The 15,235-nt window shown below is 29.9% G+C and overlaps 1 protein-coding gene across 1 annotated transcript; it reads right to left on the reverse strand.

Moving 5' to 3' along the window:
- Positions 1–2,840: 2,840 nt before the first annotated feature.
- Positions 2,841–6,158, reverse strand: LOC130821350 (zinc-finger homeodomain protein 6). The gene has a single exon (XM_057687066.1). The coding sequence runs from the start codon at positions 5,567–5,569 to the stop codon at positions 4,745–4,747; it is 825 nt and encodes a 274-aa protein (XP_057543049.1). The 5' UTR covers positions 5,570–6,158; the 3' UTR covers positions 2,841–4,744.
- Positions 6,159–15,235: the final 9,077 nt, after the last annotated feature.

The raw sequence follows: 15,235 nt of genomic DNA on the forward strand, positions 1-15,235 counted from the left end.
ATACCAATTACAATCTGATTCCAATAATTGAAAGTATACTTATTATTATTCTTTTGTTCTTGTATTTTAAGAGTTTTATAAAAGTGATTTTTGTAAACTTGACATCCTCATCCCAAAATCATTCAATCATTTGATAAAAGAGAGAAAAAGTTGTTTATATGATAATGGCGAATGATTCGGATGCAAATGAGTTGAGCCTTGAAGAGAATTATTTACATAGGGCTAAATAAAGTTTGGTCTAAATCGCAGATCAAACTGGATCAAACCGTAATCTTAATATTTGGTCTACTCTACAGTCTAAACGGTTTGGTTTATTTTCTCAAAAAAAATTACAATTTTCGATCTGGTCCCGATTTTTATTTTTCGGACCAGACCAAACCGCAAACCGTACTATGACTGAAAACCATAATTTATTTTAAAAAAATAAGTTACTACATAGATATTTTGAGATGTATTTATTTTACATAGTAATATATACTTAAATGATGTTGATGTAAACAACTAACTATAAATTATTATATCTGATGATTATAGGTACTAAATACTAGCATAAACATATACTTTGTTCAGCCCAAATGTAAATAAAATAGGGCTGATCGATATTTTATTTAAATTTATGTTCCATTATACCCTCACAAAAGGGTTGGTTTGTAGGTGTTATCTGTCTGCTGAAACCTTAATATTTGGTATCGTTGCTGAACTGCCGTACTGGTGTCCATTTCTATTGATGATGCTGTCGTCTTGGTTATCAACTATCAGATTAAAATTTTATTAATTTATTTTTCATATTTTCGTTTTATTAACTAAATTAATAAAGATTTTTAACTTGAAATTCATTAAGAATAAATTTAATTATGGATTCACAATTCTATATAACTAATTTCACAATAACATCAATCTATAATTTAATTGGATCAATTCCCTACCCTTGATAAAGAATCTACTCACCAAACATGACATACTTGAATAATAAAGAACATAAAATAAAATAAAGAACAACAAAGGAAAGATAAACTTACTTATGGAATCATAATAGAGGAAAGAATTAAAATCTTGATCAATTAAATGAGATTAATATTTTGATGTCAAGTATAAATATTATCTACGGGCTATTTATCTTAAACAAATACTATTTTGGATTTTTTATTTGATTAGATTAAGGTCAAAAAAACAAGTATCTTATTAACAATATCAAGTAAAAAAATATCATACGTATTATTTTCAAAACCTGATTAGGCAACTATGCCATTAATTATTTTAATAAAATTTATTAAGAAAGTTCAAATGCATATTTTCTTGTGTAATTAGTTGATAACTATTTATAATCATTTATCATTTAATATTTTTGAATTTATAAGACTAAGTTTTTGTGTATTTATATGCGTACTTAAATAAAAATTAGTGATTGAGAACTTAACTTTTGTGATATATAAACTCATATTGTTAAAAGCTTCTAATATAAGCATTCAATTGTGACACATTAAAGATTCATACAATTTCTAACTTTACAATTAAATTTATATAAATCGAAAGATCATTATATTTGTACATCGTACGAATACTAAATAATAACTATAACTGGAGAAAAATCGAATGCAAAATTAGATCCACAACGTCAAAACTAAACTTAATTCGACTCACATAGTCCATTTATTACCGAGAAAGTTACTAAAGCCGATTAGGAGATGACTTCAGATATAGAGGATACTTGGACAAAGATGAAATCTTGCGTCATATGAATAGCTTAGGAGATTTTAGGAGAAGTGTTAAGCATACTAATACTGAGAAACACAACAAAGCATGCCATTGCATTACACTGGATAATTGCTTCTTTACTGATCTTGCCATGACATAATTTGTTGTTACAGAATTCTGTTTCAATTTTGTTACCATTAGCCTGCTGCTTGTTTTGTTTTCATTCTTATTATCATTTTGTCCATGTATATATATACTTTTAGTCTTTAGCTTTTCTCTCTCATGTAGTAATAATAAAAGATGGCATTTTTTGTATTAGTCAGAGTCATCATTCAATAATACTAAACCTTCTTCTTCTTCCTAATTGTTCTTGATTGATTTTCTCTATTTTATCATGGTATCAGAGGGGAGTTAGATCCTACTCTTTCATTGCTTGTTTGGCTGATTTCTGTCTATATTTTTTGTTCTCTCTACAAATTTTCTGTTCAATCAAGAATGGCTACGCAAGATGCTACTAATTCTACTCAAATCTCCTTTGACCAAACATAAGATCATTCAACACTGAAACTTGTTAGTGTACCTTTTAATGGTATTGGATTTGCAGATTGGAAGAGATCCATTGTTATTGGACTTATTTTTAAAAATAAAAATGAGATTTGTAGATGAAAGTATGCCAAAGCCAGAAGCTAATTCAACAAACGTCAAAGCTTGGGAGAGATGTAATACTATGGTGATAGGATGGATCCATTATAACACTGCACGCGATGTTTGGCTCAATCTTGAAGAAAGGTTTGGTCACTTTTCTTCTACACAACTTTATCACATACAAGAAGATTTGGCTTCCCTTCCTCAATCTGGATCTACCATAGCAGAATACTATACTAAAGCAAAGGCTTTATGGGATGAGCTAGATAATGTAGATCCATTGTCTTTTTGCAGCTGTAATGGTTGCACTTGTGATACCACTAAAAGAAACCTAAAGCAAATGGTATACCTAATAAGTTATGAAGATACCTAGGGACGATTGGGGTGAATTGGCTAATTGATCTATTCAACAAGATTTAATGGACAAACAAGATGGTGAATGACTGGAGAAGAATTACTCCAATGCTTATTTATTTATAAGAACAAAGGAGAATGTTCAAGATTGATCTAATTATTAAGAAATAAAACTCATGATTCATACTATGAATTTATGGGAAAAAGATTAATAGAGATACGTATGAGGAGATATACCTCCATATAGAGAACCAATTTGGAATATGCTTGAGAGATCTATAATGAAAGCATTCCATCTTATGATACAAATGATGAAGTACTATAGGGCTAGAAAAAGAGATGTTGTACAAGGTTTTTATCGATTTGAAAAAAACATACAATAAGATATCAAGAGAAGTACTTTGGTGGGTAATGACAAAGGACACTCCAAAGAATACAATAATAAAGGAAGGCCTAGGATCTCCTAGGAGGAAAAAAAAATATTAATTTATTGTGAGGGAGAGTGAAAAAATGAAATCTAAAAATAGATTAAAAGGGTCCGAAGATGAAGATGACTTAGCACTAGTCAAGGAGTTTGAAAGAGGGAAGAATAAATGGAGACGTGAGAGCCACTTTAGTCAAGGTCTCGACTGAGAAACTGGAGTGATCGGGAATCCTAATATTGTCACAAAAAGGGTCATATACAACAAAATTGTATGATGGAGGAAGAGAATTTGAAGAATTTAACATAGTTAAAAGAAAATTTTGAGGTAGGTAATGTTGGATGAAGATGGGGCTCTTCCAATAATGTAGCCTAACAAGAAATATTATGAAGACACTTTCTTTACTCAAAATGATAAAGAGGTAGTCATCAAGAGAAGTATGTGTTAGATTTAACCGCCTCGATACATGTGTGTAGGGATCAAAGAATGTTCGATATACTAGAGCTAGAAGGTGATTTTGGCCACATTCAAACAATTGATAATCACAAGTCAAAGGTTGACGGTGTATACTGGCTGCTTACGGCTCGTTTGATTAACGGTACTAATTGGTGGTAATGGGAATGATTTATAGTGTAAATTTTCATAATATGTATCATGTCATTCCCATGGTAATGAAAGTTGAATCATTGAAAGGTTTTTTTATTCAGAATCTTCCTTTACCACCTAATACTACATGTTTAGATGGTAATGCATTGAAATGAATTTTTTAAGAAAATAAGATTGTTGAAGGAGAATAAATATAACCATTAAATTTATCAAGAGATATTTCTACCAAAATTACATTAACTTTTCATTACCATTCTCACTAATTAATACTGATTACCAAATCGGTCGTTAGTGATGCAAGGAAAAGCGATGAAAATTAATACTACTTGTTATCCTAACGAATGTATTATAGGAATGAAAAATTGACGAAATAAAATGTTCATTTTAATCTAACATTTAAGGTATTTGGATAATTGGGTCCAAGGCAGAAATAGTTGGGATACACCCCAAATAAATAAATAAATAAATAAATAAATTTTTAAAAAAATAGATACATTTTGAGAAAACGATTAAGGTTAAGAATTCAACATACCTTTGATAATTAGGAAGGGATGTCGGTACCTAATTAAGCTTTAGCCAACCTGTCTTTAGTAAGCTAAATTTGACTCTTGAATATGCTGCAGGTAACCATGCTTTGCCAATAGTAGAACTTGTAGCAAATTATCATCATTATCGTATTCAGTGTATTTCGCTCATAGTAATTAAACTATAATCAAAGTATAGATAAAAATGAAAGACAACAACATACATCCGCAAAGGAAAATACGACCAAAGAGAACATGCAACAGATGAATATGCTAAATCCTTGTATGAGTATCCAATTTCCTCTAAATTGGGTTTGTTTGTTGGGTTTCACAATAAAATTCAATCTTTGTTTGAGAAATTACATTTGTAAAAAATTGTAAATTCATCAAGTCCCAAATAATTAAGATAATAATGAGATTTTACTCTATAATTAATTATCTATATATCCTACAAATACACTAATTTTATTCACAAATAATCTCTTATATACATATATATTAACCAGATTGTTTCTTTTTCGTGGCTTGTTTATTATTGTGCATCCAAACTTTAAAAACTTGCCTTTTAACACCCACTTCACGGCAAAATCTCTGCACTTCTACTTCATCTTGCTTCTGCATTTTCCACCCAAGTTTCTCCGCAAATTCCATCATTTTATCTTTCTGTTCTTGAGAAAATTTCGTCCGAAACCTCTTCTTGGTTACTCCATATTGTTCAACAAACTCCAAATTTCCCGATCGGTACGCGTTTAGGTCATCGCTAGAGGATTCTGCTGCTACTCCCCCGCCTCCGAACGCCATCATTACTGGCGCTCGGAGGTGGGAGTTGTGCACCGGAGTAGCAGCACTAGTAGTAGTTACCGGTAAAAGGTTATTATTATGCTTGTGGTACTTGTTAAAAGAAATATAACAATTTGTTGTAGTTGGTGTGAGTGCACCGGGTCTTACTTGTAAAAGTGGTGTGGCCATAGACGTGGTAGTATCATTTTCTACCACTTGTCTATGAAAATTGCGATGACAATCGCAAGCCGCACACTTTAGGGCGAGGCGTGTTCCGTCCTCGCCCGAAGGCATAAACTCGCCACAACCATCTACCACGTGGTTTCCCAAATGAGCCGCGTGGTTTCTTTGGCATTCCCGATAACGGATCATTTTTAGATTTGGATTCGGATCTGAATCACTTGTTGGATGGGATGGATCTAGGGTTAGAGTTTTCTTTTGTGATGTTGGTGGTGGTGGAGATGGTGGAGATAAAGTGTTTTTGTAAATGAATGAATTATTGGGATGAATTGGAATCTCTTTATTTGGCTTCTTGACTTCCATTCAAAATCAAATCAAGAGAATTTGACTATGTAGAAAATATGAGTTCTAGAGGGAATGAATCAAGGGTGTTAATTAAATAATTAAGAGAAAATTAGTGTATAATTAGGGTATTTGTAGTCATTGGATATGAACTATAATTGACTAAGCAAACTTGATTTTGACATGGGTGGGCATGCTTTATCCACTAACCAAAAGCCCTAGATATATATATCAAAGGGGTAATTACTAATTAGATAGTGGGTTCGGAGTTGGATTTGATGGGATTGGGAAGGATAATAAATAGTAAAACCCTAAATAAGATAAGATTAAAAAGAAAATAATGAAGGGGAGAAAAATAATGTGGTTTAATTTAGCTAATATTAAACAATAAAAAGAGGTATAAAAAGTTTTAAAGTCTAGAAAGTAAAATTACTAAAAGAAGATGTGATTTGTAAGGAAAGAATAATAGAGGAATGAATACTCCTACTATAGAGCCAAAGGGGGAACACTAGTACAAGAAGGTGGTGTAGCACAGAACAACCGACAGTAACATGTTCTTCTTCCCCACGGCCTGCAATATGGTCCAATTTCCTAATTATTGCTCTCACAACTTGCACATTTTTTCATTGATCCAATACCAAAAAACCCTTTTTCATAATTTAAATTATTTATCATTTTTCTTTTAAATAAATATCCAAAAGCTTATGCTGATATTTGAGACTTCAGTTTATGTTATATTTTCTAACACACCCATCACACAACTCAGTTAGAATTGTAGATACAACATAGGTCATCTTCATACCTTGCGCGAAATATTCACTTGAATTTGAGGGATAATTTAGATTGAACCCGTAATGAATTTTTTGTCACATTGGCACTGATACCATATCAAGAACCAACTCGATCAATCAAAAGTTTTAAGCAGACGGTTGAACCATTAGGATTATATGTTCTAACACATCCCCTCACACGGGAGCCCTTTGAGCTAGAAATATGAATGCAGGAGATACCACTTTCATACCTTGAGGGCTGGGTATTTGAGATTCGAACTCGTGACCTTTTGTCACGTTGGCTTTGATACCATATCAAAAAACTAACTCAACAAAAAATTTTAAGCTGATGGTTGAGAATTCAAAATATTTTATATACTCTAATAATTAGTAATCATTGGAACAAAATCCTATGAAATATATTTCCTCTGTTCCATATTACTTGTACCAAATCAACTTTCGCATTATTCATCATTCTACGATAATTTGCACATTTTGGCTATTATATGAGAAAAAAATAGTCATGTGGTATCCTGTTTTCTTCATCTCGTCACTTATTTCCATAATATCAAATTTTTATAATTTTTAGTTATGTATAACTCTAGATATAAATAATCCGACAAACGTATCGAATTGCATAAACATTTGTTTGGTGTAAGTATTTTGAAACGGAGGAAGTATATCACTACATATAGAGTTGATCAAGGACAAATTTGAGATGTGACTGACAAGGAATTTATGTAAGTGATTTGCTTACAATAATGTTAGTGAAAAGATTAAAATCCTAAAAAGCACAAAATTAGGGCTAATTAAGCTAATAATCAGCAATTAAGCTAAAATAATAATTAGATTAAAAAAAGAGATTAAGATTTAAGAAAGAGTTGAATTAAAGGGAAGGCGAAGAAAAAGAGGGAAAGATTGGTTGGTCCACACATGCAGAGTGTCAGATTCTCTGATGGAATCATCTGTGACGAGTGTTGGCCCTCTCTTATTCTGTTATCTGTATGTTGCGCCTGGAGACTTGTTAATTTCCTGCAAACTCCCACTAATTATTTTTGACCTACTTTTTTTTTTTTTTACTTTTTTACTTTTTTTTTTTGTTTGTTTTTGTCAAGTGGTAGAATGATTATGATGATAACCATGATTGTCATGTATGAAGAAGTAGGCATGCTGTTTACTGTTCATACTTTGATAGATAACCAAATATCTATTGCTACGTAAATTGCAACACTTTTAGTTAACAATATCATGTATTAAGAAATGATGTGATTATTGGGGTTTAGCTTTGAATTTTCACATATTTAAATTTATAGTTCAAATTCAAAGAAATAAAAAAAAGTATAAAGTAAGTGTTTTATATTAACATACCCCTACAAACAAAAACATGCAATAGCCATGGATATTTTCATGGTCGAGAGAGATCAAAGAGAATGAAAGAAAGGATGAAAGCAATGAAGAAAATTAAAAACAAAAATGATGTAAAGGTGGAATCTTTAAAAAATAACGTAAAGATCGAACTTACAAAAGCAAAAAGAGTGAAAGGTCAAACCCTAAGAATTACTTTTCCCTCAATATTAAACAATAAATTCATCGTCATAATTATAAAAAAATTCATTATCGGTATATATTAAAATATAATTTTTTTGTTGTTTATTTTATAAATAAACTAACAATAACGATGTAATTAATTATTTATTTCGTGCAATTGGGAAGTTAAGCTAAACGACTGAATTTAAAGACCAATTTTGAAGAAACAAGACCTTATGGCTTGTTTGGTTAAAGGTATTAATTGGTGATAATGGAAATAATTTGTAGTGTAAATTTTATTCATGATAAATCATGTTATTATCATGGTAATGAAAGTTTGATATAAAAAAAAAATTTGTTCAAAAATTTTCATTACCATCTATAACTATATGTTAAAATGGTAATTTATTAGATTGAATTTTGTGAAAAAATTGAGCTTATTGAAAGAGAATAAGTATAAGGGGGCATAAGCATTTTGATAGTGATGATACTTTCACATTGCATTAGTTGAGAAGACAAAATTGGCATTCTCTTTCCTAATTTTATCCTCCACAAATTCATTTGTATCTTCACCTTTTTTATACATGTCGTTTATCAATTTATTATTTATCTTATCAGCAAGTTTTTTATGAGTATGTCTCTCCATAACACAAATTTATATAATTAATATTTCATAATTGATAAAAAATATGCCAAATTGAGTGGAAAATGGAATTATATATACAGTTAAAAATTGAGAAAAGGGAATTATATATTTATATATAGTTAGAAAATTGTTTCTTGCATAATAGTTTGATGCAGTTAAGTATTTAACATTGACTTCACTGTTAATTTTTCATGTAAAGTAAACATTCTCATGGGAAAAAAATTTTATCTTTTAAAAAGTTTTTTTTTTTTGACAGATAATATGATTATAAACCTGTATAAATGACCTTTCTATCAAAATTACATACACAAAAACTATCCCACAGTAAATGGTGCTTGAAAAACACATAAATAATGAAACTTTTTCCTCAAAATAGTTAATCAAAAAAATAAGATGATAATAATGTTGGGGTGACAAGAGAATACATTCACATTCCATGCAAAAAAAACGTGAAAAAAAAAAACAACATAAAACATATGGTTGAATATATATATATATATATATATATATATATATATATATATATATATATATATATATATATATATATATATATATATATATATATATATATATATTACTCGATGATATTTTTTAGGAGTTATATACGCAATTTTTTTATTTAACTTGGAATGTTTTTGTTTTCAACATATCTTGATATCTTAAATAGCAATATGTTGTAACATATCACTATTTGATAAAACAATATGTTTTTATTTTTTTAGTTTTCCCAACAAGGATGGTAAACAAAAAATTTTATTCCTTATAAGTCAATATCATTTATTTTTAAATAATTTTTAGGGAAAAAATTCCAAAAATTCTCATCTCATCCTTTATTTGATTACCAACTAAATGTAAGAAAATTGATCACTACTCAGTTTTTTATTTTACTTTTCTGCAAATTTGGGTAATTAAAACCCTTAACATTTATCAATTGTGAAATTAAAATCCTTAACTTAAAATTGATAAATAAAATAACCTAATAATTTTTCGACATCGTTAAATTAAAACATATTCATAATTTCTGGACATAATTGATATTAAATATTTCATCTCTATCCCAATCAATATATATAGGCCGCGCAAACAAATTAATTATCTTCCATGTCTAACTTTCCGTCATTAATAAAAAACAAACATTATTGAGAACCTTCCACAATAAATATACAGTAAATTTAACAATAATCATGACAATAATAGAAATATATTAATAGACAATTTTTTAAAAGAAATTAATAAATTTTAGAGAAAGAAGTAATGAGGAAGTAAAAATAAATGAAGAGTTTTAAAAAAGAGAAAATATTTTTTTTTTGATATGCATTGTTGATGTTTATTCATAAAGAAGAAAATTGAGAATTTTGATACATACTTTTCTGAGAAAAATTGAGTATATTGAGAAAATTAAAATTTAGCTTGAAAATTTGTGAAATATTCACGGTGCAATAAATTTTCCCAAAGTGACAGTCTATAAAAGGGTGAAAATGCATCTATTCATGTAGTTTCATGCCAAAATCTACCCATAAGATTGTTTTTTTTTTATTTACCCATCTCATGAGCAAATTCTTACCACCATTGGTAATTAAAATCAATAAATTTTCTTAAATATTTTATCATGAGATGGGCAAAATTCTCATAAGTGATAATGGTCTTACTATAATTAGTATCTTTAAAATCATACATATCATTTAAGTAAAACATATGTTGTTTTCATTATCTATAATTCATTATCCATCGGTTATATTAAAATATCTGGTGCTTATAAATATAGTTTTATATAAGATCAAATATAGTACAATATTAAATATATTTGAATAATTAAGCCTTGGCTTTGTATAACATTAAATATAGTACAATATTAAATATATTTGAATAATTAAGCCTTGGCTTTGTATAACATTAAATATAGTACAATATTAAATATATTTGAATAATTAAGCCTTGGCTTTGTATAACATTAAATATAGTACAATATTAAATTTATACAATAAAGCCTTCGCCTATATTAATAATTATATCACTATTATCTCTTTTGATTTCTTGTATACCTTAAAAATATAACAGAGTAGAGGTGTAGATGGCCAACTAGAGTATCTAAATAGCTATTAGGATTTAGGACCACATCTTGGAAGAGTAATGTTGACTACGGCTAAGCGCTTGATCAACGATAAGTATGAACTGGATCTTTTTTTGTCAATATTTTAGACTATATTTTAATGTTAAGTCAACTCATTATTATTCTTGTCCTTTAATAACCCAAAATTGTGTGATGAAGAAGGATGAACTAGCTATAATTTCTAGATCAATTTGGAAATCAACTAATAAGGATTAATAATTAATACTCTCTTAGGTTTAGATTTCAGAGTAATTGCCTCATTTGATTTTTTTGACATTATTTATTAATGACTCTTAATTTGTATTTTATTTTAATTTAGATTTAGATGTCAAATATAGTTAAGTAGGACTATATTTGATTCGTCTCAATGTGATTTTTTTAGTATTAATGTTTTATAATTTTTAATTGTACAATTAGATATATTTGTTATTGAATTAATGAATTAAATTTAGTGTAAAAATCACATGAAACAATTAATTTGAATTGGAGGGAGTAATAAATAAACCCTAAGGGAAATGATATTATACAGCAGTATGGGTTGTATATAAGAAGGAATTTAATACCACTTTAATATTACATTTGAATGCTTTGGGAGACTAATATAATTGATGATTTTTTTCTATTATCATTTATTTCTCTCATACTTATTAGTTTAAGGATTCTCTTAAAAGCTTATTGAATTGAAAAAGACGAAGAGACAAGCTGAAAATGCCTTATACATTAATTACTTATATTACTTAATTTAAGAGATTCTCCTAAAAATTTAATATAAATAATAATGAAATAAATTTTTTGATTTATATTTACAACCCTAAAGACTGTAAATATTATAACCCATAATAATAATAGATAATAATAATAGAAGACAACTTTTTTTGATACACAAATTGATCTTAAATGAGATGAGACATTTACAACTTTAAAATGATCACATAATTATTGCTCCTTTGTTGTATTCAACCTAGTTGTATGAACAACTAATTGTTTAGCCTTCTTTGCCTTCATATAAGGGCATTTGCAATGTAATTAAACCAAGCTCAAGTTATTGCTTCCATAATGTCTATGTATTTGTACACTTTTAAAACCACAATATATGATACAAATATATGATTCATATATGATTTGAATGATACAAATGCATGTCACCTTATTAAATAACAATATATGATTTGAAAAATACCAATGCATGTCCCCTTTATTTCAAAATAAGCTACACGCTTTAGTTCACACCGATTATTCTATTTGATTTTTATACTCTATTCTTGCACTAATATATTCAATCTTAAATATTTTTAATTATACAGAATTAAAATTATTAAAATTTATGTTATTAAAATTTATTTTAAAACCAATCAAAATAGATTCTATTAGACTATATTTTGACATCTAAATCAAGAATAAAATATACTTGCTTAGAATTAGAAGAAGTATGAAATAATCGTCTTACATGAGTTTCAATCATCAAGAACCAAAACAAAACCTGATAAGGAGTTAAAGGCTATGTTTTATAGCTTATTTTGGGTAAAACAAATATATTAGATAATTGATATAAAAAATTCTAATGAAGGTCAAGTAAAGTCAATAAAAGGAACATTTTGCTCAAATGTACCTTATTTCAACATTTTTGTTTAATAATTTCGAGAAAAAAGATAAATTCAATGAGAACTTAACTCATAACATTTTAGAAAAAAGTACTCCCTCCGTTCTTTTAAGTTCTTCCACCTTACTATACGGGTAGTTTTATAAGTTCTTCCACTTTAGAATACTTTCTATTTTTAGAAAATTTTTATCCCACTTTTACCCTTTAAAACCCCCTTTTTCTTTTTTTTGTACCCAGAATAATCTTTCTGATTCTTTAATTGTCTTGGGCGTTGGGTTTTCATTATTACCCCTACTAATTTCCTACTCTTCCTCCTCCTTTTGAACGGTCATTTCTCTCTCTTTTTGAAAACCATTTTCATGGCTTCAAGTGGCCTTTTCCCCTTGTTTGTTCTTTATTTTTAGTGCATTTTAACTGCATTAAAATGTAGATCGGTTTATTCTCATCATTTTGAGGTTCGTTTTGTTTGTTTTGGCAAAGTTTCGAAATTGCATGCCCCATGTTCTGGAATCCGTCATTATCTTCTTCTTGAACCTTTAAGTCTTTGCAATGGAAAATAACGAATCTAAAAGTGACTCTACAATTCATTCATATCTTTATGATGGTCTATGCGATTATGGAGAGTTGTGTTCTTGTTCCCCATGGTCGTTCCCATTCTTACTCAAATGAAATTTTAAAGTGGTCAAAAAAAGAGCTTGAGGCATATCACAAGTCTCTTGAAGATGATGTCGCATCTTTGTTTCATGAATCTCCACCAACTTCTCCTTCAATTGAAAAGGAACCAACACCGATAATTGTTGAATGGATGTGTGACTCCCCATGTGAATTAAATCCATTAACTCCAACTAATGTGAAAGAAAATCAAATCAATTTGGTTGTCCCTGACACTTCTGAAGATGTTATTGCTTCTAGGGCAAAATTGAACCCCAAAAAACGTGTCTGATGATTGTAAGGTTGTTCTGATTTTTCGTTTGTTTTTTTTTGTACATAAATTTGACATATTGGAGCTGGTTTTATGTGTTGTTGTTTGCTGCTGGATTATGATGATCTTTAATTTATGTTTGATGAAATTTTGTTGATATTGTGTTCTTGTGTTGATTTTCTTCTGATTTATGTTTAGGTTTATATTCTGGGGTTTTTTTGGTTCTTACTGTTGGTATTATATTGCTGTTTGCTGTATATTGCTGATTTTTTCCGATCTGATTTAAGGGTTGATGTTTGCTGCTGATTTCATGTGTACAAACCCCTGTGATGTCAATTTGTTGAACCTCTAAATTCTGAAAATTTTACTTTAATTACTTGGTTGAGTAGCATTTGGTAAACCAAAACCCATTACTTGATTTTTTAGCATGTTCAGTTACTTTATTTGTTGATGAACAATTATAATCTGAGAGGTTTCATAACCTCTATGAAGAATCAGGAGGCTTTTTCTTTCTGAAATTATGTAAAATAATGAAATGACTAATCAAAAACATGCACACTAATCATTAATATGGGTTGTGATTGACAAATTGTTGCTCCTAAGTTTTAAAGTTACAATTTTAATGATGATTAGAACAAAATAAACTGAGGGGCTTTGATGTTTGTCATTCTTGAGTTTCTTCAATTGCCTGATCATAAGCTTCTTTAATGATCTCTATTGTTTGTGCAGCATCCTCATTTTCTGTTAACGGTTGTGTTTGTTGCTGATCCCTGTTTGGGTTAAGAAAAGCTACAGCTTCTCTAACCAATTGTGTTGGGATTCTCACTTGAATCCTTAACCTGCCATTGTCTTCTTCAACATTCTTTCCAAAGTGTGGTTGTATGTAGTCATTACACCCCTTAACTTTTAGAATCTCATTTAAATGGTGTTGTAATGAGATCCACACATTAGTTAAAGTCTTTAGATGTAACTCTCCGAATGCATCCTCAACCGCTGTGATTAATTCTATCATGTTTTTAGGCATCTTTTTGCATAAGTGATTGTATGCTCCTAAAGAAACCCAAGTCTAGAATATTACAATTCGGACTATTTGAAGGTTGTTGAGTAAGAATGAAAGTTAAACCCCCTTGCCTATTGTATTGTTGCCATATTGGATCATCGTTTGTGATATTGATGCAAAACCAGGGCTGGTTAAGGCCTTGATTATGCAAGGGTGAATGTTTAGCGGAAGCCTTGATTGATTACACACACACAATCAACAAACGATGATGAACAAGACACTTAACACACAGAAACAGAGCCAAGAAATCCTTTCTTGGTTTTCTGATGATGATGCCCAGCGTCTGAATCAACGTTCTTATACCAATGATAGATGTACAATGCCTTCCAGGAATTGTACTTACGGTTTCCTTGCAGTGCCAATGATTGCTCCACAATCCTTGAACCCACAAAGATCATAGGATACTCCGTATACCTTTGATGAAGTCACTGTCAACTTCGAAAAAAGAAAACAGAAACAACTTTCTGAAATTCCTCTATGTATTGAATCAAATGAAACTGAATGCTTGAACGTTTATTACAAGGGGTGAGGCTCTCCTTATATAGAGCACTCAACTACCTTAACGGCTAAAACTAATCACACGTTTAATTAAAGAACACGTGCTAAATACAAGGCGCTTTTAAAACAGAAACACAAGACAAAATACTTAAGTACATTCTGATCTGGAGAATCTGTCAGACAACCCTCCTTTCACTCAACCTCTAGGATGCCACGTGGTCTATCAATGAGGTCCTGGGACCTAGATGGTTTGGCCCATGTGCAAAGGTGACATCCCAACCTTGATCAGGGTTTGGGTGATACAGGTCTGCGCTCAGGGGACTCAGCAAGGTCTGCTGGTCGACAGGAAATGCTTTGGTCTGGGATCTGATGTCTGTTCCCATTTCCAAGTGTATGCTGTTGTTCCTTGTTGTAGTCTTGGCTTCCTTGTTCCCAACATAGTATCTTGAGGTCATGCTTAGTCCTTGGCAAGCATCCTTGACCCAGTTCTGCTCTTCATGCACCATTAGCGTAGATGACAAGTTAGGAACACTGTCTTGTACTTGCGAGCT

This window comes from Amaranthus tricolor, chromosome 8 (genome assembly GCF_026212465.1).
Source record: "Amaranthus tricolor cultivar Red isolate AtriRed21 chromosome 8, ASM2621246v1, whole genome shotgun sequence".
Classification (NCBI taxonomy): domain Eukaryota; kingdom Viridiplantae; phylum Streptophyta; class Magnoliopsida; order Caryophyllales; family Amaranthaceae; genus Amaranthus; species Amaranthus tricolor.